The sequence below is a fragment of the Vigna angularis genome, chromosome 3 (genome assembly GCF_016808095.1).
Source record: "Vigna angularis cultivar LongXiaoDou No.4 chromosome 3, ASM1680809v1, whole genome shotgun sequence".
Lineage (NCBI taxonomy): Eukaryota > Viridiplantae > Streptophyta > Magnoliopsida > Fabales > Fabaceae > Vigna > Vigna angularis.
Window position 1 is genome coordinate 38,351,762 of NC_068972.1, and position 12,444 is coordinate 38,364,205.

The 12,444-nt window shown below is 33.3% G+C and overlaps 1 protein-coding gene across 1 annotated transcript; it reads right to left on the reverse strand.

Moving 5' to 3' along the window:
* Positions 1–6,319: 6,319 nt before the first annotated feature.
* On the reverse strand, positions 6,320–11,803 carry LOC108324872 (calcium-dependent protein kinase 32). The gene is made up of 8 exons (XM_017557808.2): positions 11,127–11,803; positions 9,375–9,498; positions 9,124–9,267; positions 8,587–8,739; positions 8,320–8,435; positions 8,038–8,205; positions 7,423–7,653; positions 6,320–6,703 (listed from the first exon to the last, which is right to left on the reverse strand). The coding sequence occupies exons 1-8, from the start codon at positions 11,592–11,594 to the stop codon at positions 6,542–6,544; spliced, it is 1,566 nt and encodes a 521-aa protein (XP_017413297.1). The 5' UTR covers positions 11,595–11,803; the 3' UTR covers positions 6,320–6,541.
* Positions 11,804–12,444: the final 641 nt, after the last annotated feature.

The following is a 12,444-nucleotide window of genomic DNA, read 5'->3' on the forward strand; positions in this document are numbered from 1 at the left end:
TGAAACGAATGAGACTGCAGAGAGCAATTTATAGTGAGTGAGCGGGTAAAGGTCGAGCAACTTCTAGGCCTCCATTGATCGAGATTGTGACACGTGGATGTGACACTCAGGGTAGATGGATCTTGGAGAATGGTGAATTTATATAAGGAGAATTTTTGTTTTGTAATGTAGGAAAAATGAATACTACGTGTCTAGAGTTATCACACTATTTTTCGTAAATTTAGGGTTTTCAAAAGTAAAATAAATTATTATTTTTAATATTAATAAAATATTAATTATTACTTTTTAGTGGTATGAATAGAGGAACATGATGTTCATTGGAACATATGTTATCATGAATATTTCTATATTATATTAAAATTTATATAATTCAAAGGTCATGATACCCTAAAAGCCTAATTCTATATAATCTATTTTCACAATATTGAATTTTACAAAAATTCTGTTAAGTCAATACAAACATTAAGTTACAATAAAAAATTCTTAAATTCAATCAGTATTATGTTTCTATTAATACTTGTCATAAATTTAATCACATTAAAAGTAACTTATAGTGAAATAAAATAATTTGGACATAAATGTTCTTAGCTTACTCACTAAATATGGTGCTCATCCTAATATCGATGCATGTTGATTCCAACATTTAGAAATTCTTCATTGTCATTCTTAATAAGTATAATAATATACTTATTTTATCTTAAAATGTTGAGAACATCAAAATATATTATTTTATCAAATTATAAAAATAAATTAAAAACTAAAAAAACATGATAATGACTGCATTAAAGAAAATGGTTTCTACCTTTCGGGAAGAATCCAGTGTGGGCATTCTTATATTGTAGATGACATCATTCATTACACATGATAGATATTTTGAAACTCAAAGAATTTGTGATTGGAAACTTTGTTCCATTTGAGATTCACTAAAACCAATATTAGTTCAAGGCATACAAAATAATAAAATAACGAAAGGAAATAAAAGATATTGAAAGTTTTGGATAAAATAGAAAGACTGAAAGATGACTATCCTTTACGTAATTTAATCTTTTAATTGTTTTAGAAAATTTCCAAGTTTAACCTGTTCTTATTCAGCTTTGTAGTAGCAATTATTCTTTACTATGTCACAATATACAATCATAACTAACTTTAACAGTGAATGGTTCTTCTAATATTTCTATAGATTTGTAGTCTCTTTTAATGCAAATTTTAATGTTGCCCTAGCAAATTTATTAAGTTAAAACTCAGCCATAATAATAATAATAATAATAATAATAATAATAATAATAATATTAATAATAATGAAAAACAAACTTGTTTGCTTCAAATCTACGTGTCCATGCTAAGAGTTGATAAAATAAAGTTAATGCATTTTTAATTTGTAAATGATAACTACAAAATATTTTGCAAACATTAACTATGACTTTTGTTGTTGTCAATGTTACTCGAAGAAAATTTTCAACCAACATCGTTCAAGAAGTCGGTAGAAAAATCTCAACTAACAATATCATAGAAATATTTTTAATTGATGTGAACATAACTAATTAAAAAACAACTTAAATAAAAGTTAATCTAGAATAAAACAATATCATCTATTAATATTTTTAATGATTAGTTAATGTATAAATAACTTTTATATAATAATTCAATCGTTATATCAGAAATATTTTGGACAAAGAGTTAAAATTATTTTTCTTCAATATTTTTTTGAAATAAGATTACTAACTTCGAAACACAATTAAATCCTTTCCTTATTGTATTTTTCTTGTTTTTCACACAAAGACTTTTATTGAGACACGTGATAATGGATTAAAAAATGACTTACTTATTTTTTTTTTCAATATTTTTTTGTACAATATGATTTCTTAAATAATGAACATCAATGAATGAGAGGTGTTACCAATAATGATTGTATTGCTTGTCCATTTGTTCTATATTTTATGTTTAAGAATGTTAAGTAAATAGTAACATTTAATTTGTTTGTAATCCTTGAGTTCGTTCATTTAAGTTACATTTGTATCTATAAGTAAAAACTCTGATTTGCTGGAAAGATATAATAAATCATTTGAATACATTTTCTCTTATTCTCGTTATCTGTTTTCTATTATGTTGGTTTAAAATTCCACATAATTATAATATAATCACAACTATTTGAAAAATTTTACTCACATTTTGAAACCAACATGTTTCACCAATTCCTATCTCAAATGACGCCTTCAACCAACAAAAACAACTTACAAATAAAATTAAGCAAATCATAGACATTATATATATATATATATATATATATATATATATATATATATATATATATATATATTCCAATTTTTATAAATGAATCCTAAATTCTTATAAGTGTTTTCTTTTAGAATACACACATTAATTATAAATGTTTTAGATTTTTTTTTTCACAATTTTTTTCAGAAGTAAATCCTAAATTTTAGAAGTTTTTATTTTCTTAGAATCACTATTTTCCTTTTTAATTCAAAATAGCTAGGATATTTAATAATCTAATTTATTTTATCAACACAAGTAAAGACGTGTTATGTATTTTATTGTTATTTTGTTTATAATAACAAAAAATAATAAAATTATAATTATAAAAGTAAATATATATAATTTTTACAATAAAAGATAATTTTTATTTATTCTGTATATATTTTTTCTTGTAGATAATTATTTTAATTTAAAAAAAATAGTTAAATTTAAAGAAAAATAGTTAAATAGAAAAAATTTATTAAATTTTAAAGCACAATTACTTAAAAGGTAAAATTGATAAGTAATTAATTTAGTTTAAAAGTATTGTTTACTAAAAATAAAATTAGGAAACAAAATATATATACTAAAAAGGTGATTTTTTTTTATATATAAGAGTATAGATATTGAATTCATTGTCATATAACATGAGATTGTATAGACTAAATATATCATCTAATATTTGAATAATGAATGAAAAACTATATAAATCCCACATGAAATTTAGGTCACTAAACATACTCTTATCTTCATAGCATAAGAACATTTTAGCGAAAATTTAAAAACCAGAAAGGAAAAAGCAACAAACAAAAACAATGACAAGAAATTAGTTCTTTTGTTTTTATACTTTAGATTGTTAGTGTATAAGCCAAAACAACTGTTGTTTAGTCGTTTTTGGCCAGTTGTACTTTGCTATTATAAAAACCCAACACTTGTATTTATTTCATAGTTAATGGAGTGAATAATACACACAAATTATTCAGCGTATATTGAGTTTTGTCTTCTTTCTATGGTCACTTCATTTGGTCGTTTGGTACTTTAGTGCTTTTCCATTTGGTGCAATAGTATTCTGCTGGTTTGTTCGTTCTCAAGCGTTCGGTGCAGGCATTCTCAAACCGTTCATTTGGTGCAATAGTACTCTGTTGGTTCGTTCGTTCTCAAGCGTTCGATGCAGGCATTCTCAGACCATTCGGTTTGGTGCTATAGGTTCAAACCCTCGTTCTCTACCTTTCTAACAATGGTATCCAGAGCTCAGGTTCGAGACTTGGGAGCTTCATAAATCATCAAGGCTTGGCGGAAGGGTGGTTGAAGCGTGAAGAAGATCAAGACTGTGATTCTTGGTAAAAGATTGAGGGTGTAAAGGATGACCAACAGTGATATCTCATCCGCTAATCTACCAATTCTCACAGAGAAAAATTGGAGCAGATGGAGTACACAGATGCAAATCCTATTCAAATACCAAGATGTGCATGAGGTGGTTGAAGGTGATCATCAAGAATTTCCTGCGGGTGCAGCTGATGATCAGAAGGCCGAGGAGAGAAAGAAAGACAATAAAGCGTTGTTCATTATTCACCAATGTGTAGATGATGCTCACTTTGAAAAATCCAGCATGCAAAAACTACGAGGCAAGCTTGGAGTATCTGATACTAGAGGAGAAAAGATCAAGAAGGTCAAGTTGCAGACGTTAAGGAGGCAGTATGAGTTGATGCAGATGATGGAGGGTGATAGAGTTAAAGAGTACTTTGATAAAGTGATTGCCATCACCAATCAAATGAAGGGATGTGGATAAGTCATCACAGACTTAATGGTCATTGAAAACATCATTAGGTCTTTGCCTCAGAAATTCGATTACATAGTTGTGGCTATAGAAGAATCAAGAGAGTTGGATAAGATGAAGATAGAAGAATTGCAAAGCTTCCTGGAAGCACACGAGATGAGGATGTTTGATAGAAATCTAATCAGGAGTGATGAGCAGGCATTGAAGGTGCATCATTCTGAGAATGAAGAGAAGAAAACATTCAAGAAATGGAAAGGGAAACGTGGAAAAGGGAAGTGGAGAAATGATAAGAGCAAAGATGATCAAGATGAAACTTCAACAGAGGAGGAGAATGGCAAATCAGATAAGAACTTCCGCAAGAAAGACAAGAGGAATGTTGAATGTTTCAATTGTCATAAGTACGGGCACTACTCTTATGAGTGTTATGCTGAAAAGGAAGAGCAGAAGAAGGTTCAAGGAAAGGAGACTTATATGGCTCAAGAAGAATCTGATTCAGAACCCCTCACATTGATGGTAACTACATGTGCAGAAAACTCACACTCTCAAGATCAAATATGGTATTTGGATTCGGGATATTCGAATCATATGACTTTCCACAGAAAATTGTTGATGAATTTTGATGAAACCAAGAAGAGCAGGGTGAAATGTGTTGATGATAGTACTTTGAAGGTAGAGGGAATTGGTGATGTTGTTATCAGAATGAAGAATGGCTCGCGTGCCATTATCACTAATGTGTTATTTGTGCCTACAATGAGATGTAATCTTCTAAGTATTGGCCAGTTGATTCAAAAGGGTTTTACAATAGTAATGAGAGGCTTCAATAAGATTGAGTTGTTTGATAAAAACAAAAACCTGATCTTGAGAAGCAAGATCTCAAAGAATAAAACATTTCAGATCAGCATGGAGGCAGTGGAGAATGTTCAGTGTATGTCTGATGTGAATTGGAGGAGCCTGCAGCAACTAGAAATGAAGCAGAAACAAATCAGCTTAGTGAAGTCTACAATGTGTGGAGAATCTGGCAACACAGTAAAGCAGAAGCAAACTTTGGAAGCAATGGAGGTGTGAAAAATAGTAAGCATCACTCTAAAGCTGCTAGACCACAAAGGAGACACGTGCTGCCACAGAGATTCAGTGAATGCGAGGTGTATACTGATACACAAATTGGTGATGAAGGAGATCTGGTGCACATAGCTATGTTTGCAGGTGCAGAACCGATCGATGAAGTAGAAGCTTTGAAGAAATCTGTGTGGAGGGATGCAATGAAAGAAGAAATTAAGTCCATTGAGAAGAATGGAACCTGGAAGTTAGTTGATCTTCCAACTGGGAAGAAAAGCATTGGAGTGAAGTGGGTGTTCAAGCAGAAGCTTAAGCTAGAGGGATCTATATCCAAGCACAAAGCAAGGCTGGTTGCAAAGGGTGTTCATGGACCCTTGGAGGAAGAGGTCTATGTCCAGCAGCCTCATGGTTTTGTTGAAAGAAGGAGAAAAGGAAGATATAAAGGAAGTGCTGCCAAAGAGAATAATTCTAATGAGGCATGGGGAGTTGCAGGGGAACCGAGACATGGCAACGTACACCACAACTCCCGACCACAACATTCATTTAACCGCGCAGGGCATCGCACAGGAGCGTCAAACTGGCGTCCGCCTCTGCCGCGTGATTGGCGAGGACGACTACTCTACGGACTGGCGAGTGCAGTTCAACGTGTCGCTGTACGCACGCACACAATCAACGCTACACGAGGTAGGTCAGTGTTTCTCGAAGAAGAGGATGGGTGTTATCTCCCTAGGTGCTTGTCATAGAGGGGAGTGTTAGTGTGTAAGCCAAGACAATTGTTGTTTAACCGTATTTGGCCAGTTGTACTTTGCTATTATAAAAACCCAACACCTATACCTATTTCATAATTAGTGGAGTGAATAATATACACAGATTATTCAACGCATATTGAGTTTTGTCTTCTTTCTCTAGTCACTTCATCTAGTCGTTCGATACTTTAGTGCTTTGTCGTTCGGTGCAATAGTACTCTGCTGGTTTGTTTGTTCTCAAGCGTCCGGTGCAGGCATTCTCAAACCGTTTGTTTGGTGCAATAGTACTCTGCTGGTTCGTTCGTCAGGCGTCTGGTGCAGGCATTCTCAGACCGTTCGGTTCGATGCAATAGATTCAAACCCTATTTCTCTATCTTTCTAACATATATAATTTAAATATATATATTCATAATTATTTGTATATTTTGATCATTGAAATTGAATAATGTATAATATACATACATGACATAGAGAGTGGAAAGGTTAATGAATCTGTAAATAGAAAATCTGTAATATTAGAAAGACATTGAAATTACAAAAGAGTATAGTGTTACACTTTTCAATAAAAGTTTTGACCTTTGATTGCTTAAGCAGTAAGCTAAGGGCAATGGTTATAAGAAAAAAATTGAGAAAATAATAAGGATGAAGGGAAAACAGTAAAAGGATGGGTTTTCCTTTGGCTTTGTTCGAGTAAAACAAGTTGTGATTTCTAAAGTCCGCTACCGCCATTGTTTAACTGCAAAGATCCGTCCTTGATCAACTTCTGACTTAGGCTAGAAAACCTCTCTCTTGAATACTGCCTTGATGCTTTTCTCCAATCTGTGCCAGCCTTCATCATTGTAGCAAATTCCTCATAGCTTATTTTTCCATCCTGCAATCACATGAACACAAAGCTCAAAGGCTGGTTCCAGACAAGACATGATCTTTAAATCAAGATCTAGATCGACAACATTATAGACATTAGTAAAGATTCATCTTCCAGGTTCACAACTCCTGAGAGGACCCACAAGAGTTCCAGAACGACTGATAGCTCTGGTTTTGTCTTCCAGACGGTTAAAAGAACAGAAAATGAGGTTGTCTGTTCTCTTTGTACACCCCACCCACATGACATTTGAAACTCCCTTGCAAGGCAAAGTTTACAAAAGGACAATATCACTCATGCTATGTTTGGAAGTCTTTGGGCTGTGGAGAATTGCGTGGGAGATGCTTTTGTCTGGTTGATTAAGGAAAGGGACGGGTTTTCATTTTCCCTAGTTTGAGAGTTCAAAATAAACGTTTTAAAACCCACTAGGATCAGCCTAACAGTAGAGGATTTGGGTAGTTTACACAAGGTTTTAAATTCAAACTTTGTTGTTGTCTATACACCAAAAATTAACGTTTTTAAACTAGAGGGAAAGAGATAAGTTATAAAAATTTTAAAAAGTAATCTTCATGTTTTTTTTGTTAAAAACATGTAATTAGTAAGAATGCATAATTTACTTTTCTGCTGAGTTCATTATCACAATAAAATTGAATTTGATACAGTCAAGATGTAGAAACTTTAAACTCATATAAAATGAATTGAATAAATAAAAATTGAAATATACTGACCTTATCTGTGTCAACATCATGCATAATTGCATTGATGACTTCGTCGATGTTTGTTTCAACCTCATCAGCTAAGGCATTATGTAACTCTTCAATTTCAATATATCCACTTTCATTATTGTCAAAAAATTGGAAGGCTTTGTGAATGTGCTCATCATGGTCTATCTTTCTCAGATGAATAGATATGGCAACAAACTCTCCATAATCTAGATACCCATCTTTGTCTGAATCACCCTGTATTAAGCAGCATCCACCCAAAGATTAAAAGCTGAAGAAAGCTTTCTAAGGGTATGATTGTAAAACAATAATTTAAAACAGTCAACTCAGATAATCTTTTCCATTAAGGTAAAGCAGGATAAAACAGGAAATAGCATCGAAAGGATAGAGAATGTCTGATTGTAACAGTATATTACTTAAAAATATACCTACTTAAAAAAAAACAGTGTGTTAGAATGAACGAACTAATTACCATACGCAGTATAATATCCAAAGTTTACACTTAGTTTGATATATTACAACGAAAATAATTTTGAAAAACATGAGAAGAAACCACTTTTTTCTTCACCCATAAATTGTGGAACAAATAGAAGATTCCAGAGTAAGCGAAAAAATACTCACAACTTCCATGAGTATATGTACATCTCCGTCAGGAATTTGGTGACCTAGTTTCTGCAACCCTTCTCGCAGCTCATCAATGTTAATTTTTCCATTATTACCTGTATCCATCAGGTCGAATCCCTCTTTTATTCCAGCAGCTTCTTCTGAAGACAAATGTTCTGCAATCACCTGTTCATATGAAAGTCAACAGAACATAGTAGATAAATTATAAATCGATATATTAATAAACAATTTTGGAGAGTATTTCCCATAAGATTATTCAAATACGGTTTAGAACATTACCCTCAAAGCTCTTTTCTTAAGCTTGTTCATTACAGAAAATTGCATGAGCTTTGATCTGACAGTTTCTCCCAATGAAACATTAGGAGCTTTCTTTGCATTCTGTAACCATGGATGATCTGCATTTAGTGAAGAAGCAACATTACCATCCTCACATTTTTGTCACGAAACATTTTATCATAGTAGTCCATCTTATAAGGAAAAAAACCAAATAATTCTACACTTAATCTCCCTCCGCAGTAATACGAAATGCATAATATATATATATACCTAACACTTCTTGTGCAGTAAGCCGGCGCTTTGGGTCAGGATCAAGCATCTTCTTCACAAGGTCTTTTGCATTATCAGAAACCTTGGGCCATGGTTCCCTTCTAAAATCAACAACAGACCGAATAATTGCTTGAGCAACGCCCTGTTCAGTTTCTGCAAGAAATAATTGTATGACACAAATTTTGCTTAACGATGGAAGATAAGTGAAACACTATTGATAATTCCATCCTTTATCTGATATTAAACCTACAATACATAAAAAATATCATACGAGCACCAAATAATTTTTTTCTATGTTAAAAGATCACTACAAGTAAATAATTCTTTTTCTATCTTGTAACCAATGACATAATATTTTTCTTCCAACGCAAAGAACTATATTTCTAACATTACTATAGTAAATATTTATTGTTAGTACAAAAGGGCGAACCACCACACACACTGACCTAAATAAGTGATCCAAAAGTGGATTCTGAGCTACTTAAGATCTAAGACTCTCGGAAAAGCCACAAACATCATTCAGAATACTAAACTAACCTGCCCAAAAAGGTGGGACACCACAGAGTAAGATGTAAAGAATTACTCCAGCACTCCAAATATCTACTTCAGGGCCATAATTACGCTTTAATACTTCAGGAGCCATGTAATATGGACTTCCAACTATCTCATTAAACTTTTCACCTGCAGAAAAAGGCAAACTTCAACTTATTGTAAAGGCATAGCAGCATCAAAATGTTGAGGATCAAACAACAACAGCATCGAGATTTAATAACTAGCCAAAGCATTGCCTGGTTTGAAGATAACCGACAATCCAAAGTCAATTGCTTTCAGAGGTGCTGACTCCTTCTTGTTTCCAAACAAAAAGTTCTCAGGTTTGAGATCTCTATGCATCACACCATGTTTGTGGCACATCTAAACCACAAAAAATACAAAAGAGTAATGATTTAATATCAAATTTAGAATAACCAATAATATATATATATATATATATATATATATATATAGAGAGAGAGAGAGAGAGAGAGAGAGACTCTAGGCACATAGGTGCAGTGAAGAGCAAATAATTTTCATAGAAACCAAGAAACAAACTGTAACCAGTCCCAATATTTCAACTCCAAAGGTTTAAAGGCCATTCATGCATAGTATATCATTTATTTGCAGGTATACAAAAGAGCTCTTTCATCAACAGAGATAAAAGGAAATTCCCTTTTAAATATTCATCTGATAAATGTGGAAACTTCCATAAAAAGTAAACAAAACACAGCACTATAAAATACAGTAATACTGAGTCTTCTGCACCGATTTAAACATTGAATTGCACACACCAATTAGTTTCGTAATTATTATGCTATTTTCTTTAATTTCAAACTAATATCACAATTAAAATTTCAATTTACTTCAAATTATTCATCATTTAAAAATTAACAAAAGAGATGATTTTTTTTCCTGATCCCACAATGAATAAAAAAAGAGAAATAACATAAAACTACAACCATCAGCTAATTTAATACCTAAAATCTCAACATTATTTTAGTATCCAAAATTATCAGTCAATATTTATCACTAATAACATCAACATCAAGTAATACTCATTTTAGCCATTTTAAAATTCCATGACAAGCACTAAACCAGCCAATATTTCAAAACTTCAGAGGTTAAAACATCCTAAATCATTACTTTTTCTGGAGAATCTAAACCATTACTTTAAATTAATTAATTAATGAATTAAATTCATAATCTAATGTTTGACTATAATTATAAAAAAAATCAATGCAACTGCGTCACTGCTTCTATTATTCTTCTCTAATTAGTTAAAATTTATGCTTGATATCTGTATCAACAGTTAAGGCAAACCTCCATCATGCAAATTACTGAAGAATTCTTTTTTTTTTTTCATTTCATAAGTCATATATCATTCTAAGAATTCTTTCTTCTGCAAGTTGGAAACCGAGACTTTGAACCGAATACAGTAACATGGCATAGGAGCTAGAAAGTGAGCCCACCGGGCTCACCGTATGTTGAGATGAAAATGGGTTAATCTGGCTCAGAGTTAAAAATGGGTCAAATTAACCCAACTTACTTTATAACAAATAAGAGAATTTCCTACCCAACTACTCGAATTATGATATATTTGGAGTTGTGGCAGATAGACTCCTAATTTATTTTATATATTTATTCCAAAAGGAACAGTGTGTGTTGGTTGGTTCTACCCAGCTATTTATGCACTAAAACCAATCGTCATTTCTCCTGGGATTAAAAATTCATATATATAAATGAGTAGGAGTTAATCCACCACGGACCTACCTCGAACCCAGATTAGTGAATTGTGTTCATATTGTTCAAAATTCAAAAGAAAGTTTTTTTTTTTTCCATTGCGCGCTGAGCGGATTTGCTCATAGGTTTGGACAAATTTGACACCCCTACCGCGGCAACCACCATCCAACGACGCGTATTGGAACTAAATTTAACTTATACACGAAAAAGAAAGACGAGTTAACGACCATGCAAAAACGGTGAAGAGAAAGGATTTGGCAGCGGACCTGGACGACTTCCACGATGGTTTTGACGACGGTTGCGGCGGCGCGCTCGGTGTAGTGGCCGCGTGCGACAATGCGGTCGAAGAGCTCGCCGCCCTCGCAGAGCTCCATGACGAGGTGAACAGCACTGTCGTCTTCGAATGTGTCCTTGAGCGAGACGATGTTGGGGTGTTTGGGCAAGTGTCGCATGATCTCCACCTCCCTCCGCACATCCTCGATATCAATGGCGGTTCGCAGTTTCTTCTTGGATATCGATTTGCACGCCCACTCCTCCTTCGTCTCCTTGTCACGGCACAGGTACGTCACGCCGAACTCCCCTCGGCCCAGCTCTCGGCCCAATTCATAGCGCAGCCCAATGTCCCGGCCCGTGGGGTCCTTGAGCACGACGAGCTTCTTGGCCGCCGCTTCCTCCCGCTTCCTCTGCCTCCTCTCCCGTCTGATCCTCACCGGAGTCACGCAACTGTTCCCCATATCTCCAATGCGTTACACCTTTTGAAAAAGGGAGAATGAATTGGAACGAAAGGAGTGAATGAATATGAAAAGGAGAAAGAGGGTTTTGGAGAGAGTGAAGGATGAAACGCGGGACGCAGGGTCCAGCGTCTCCGTCTTCTTCTTCTTCTGCCTTAACCCTCTCTTTTTCGCTTGTTCTTCTTGTTCATTTTTTTTCTCTCTAACTTTAATGGCGTGGAAAATGTGACTATTTCCATTTTTGTCCTCTGCGGTACTTGCCTTTTGTTTCCTGTGGGTTTTATTTTTGGCAATGATGACGTGTCACATTACCTGTCTCTGTTACAAAAAGAAGCTTCATTAACTAATTAATTCATTAATAATTGTTGGGATTGTTGAAAAGTGTTGGTGGTGGAAGAATTTGTGTTAATTGCCTTCCCAAACAAAACTCTCCTCTGTTTGTCTGTTTCTGTTGTGTGGATGGAAATAAATTTATAAACTAACTTTTATATATAAAGAAAATCATATTGAACAAAATTTTAACTTATAAGAAAATTGTAATAAATTAACTTATATATGTGCTAAAAGAAATATCAAAGTACTATTATAAGGAAAATATACCCTCGCAAAACTCTTCTCAATTTAGAAAGTGGCACCACAAAATGAGAAATATGATTAATATTATATTTATTATTTATGTAATCATTCAAAAAAAACGAAAAACTTGTAGTAACTTTTTTTTTTGGTCTTATCATAAGTTTTATAAAATCACTGGGATAAACTAATATTCTTATAATATTATGATTATAGTTGACTCGTTGGATTTTCACGTACCATGAACATAACAAATTGTAAATATATAAATTGATGTCTA

Excerpts from the sequence above, each read along its gene's own strand:
- LOC108324872 (XM_017557808.2), bottom strand. The coding sequence starts at position 11,594 with ATGGGGAACAGTTGCGTGACTCCGGTGAGGATCAGACGGGAGAGGAGG. Across the intron at positions 9,499-11,126 it reads CCATCGTGGAAGTCGTCCAG|ATGTGCCACAAACATGGTGT; the intron begins GTCCGCTGCCAA and ends TTTGTGGTTTAG. Across the intron at positions 8,436-8,586 it reads TACTGCACAAGAAGTGTTAG|ATCATCCATGGTTACAGAAT; the intron begins GTATATATATAT and ends CACTAAATGCAG.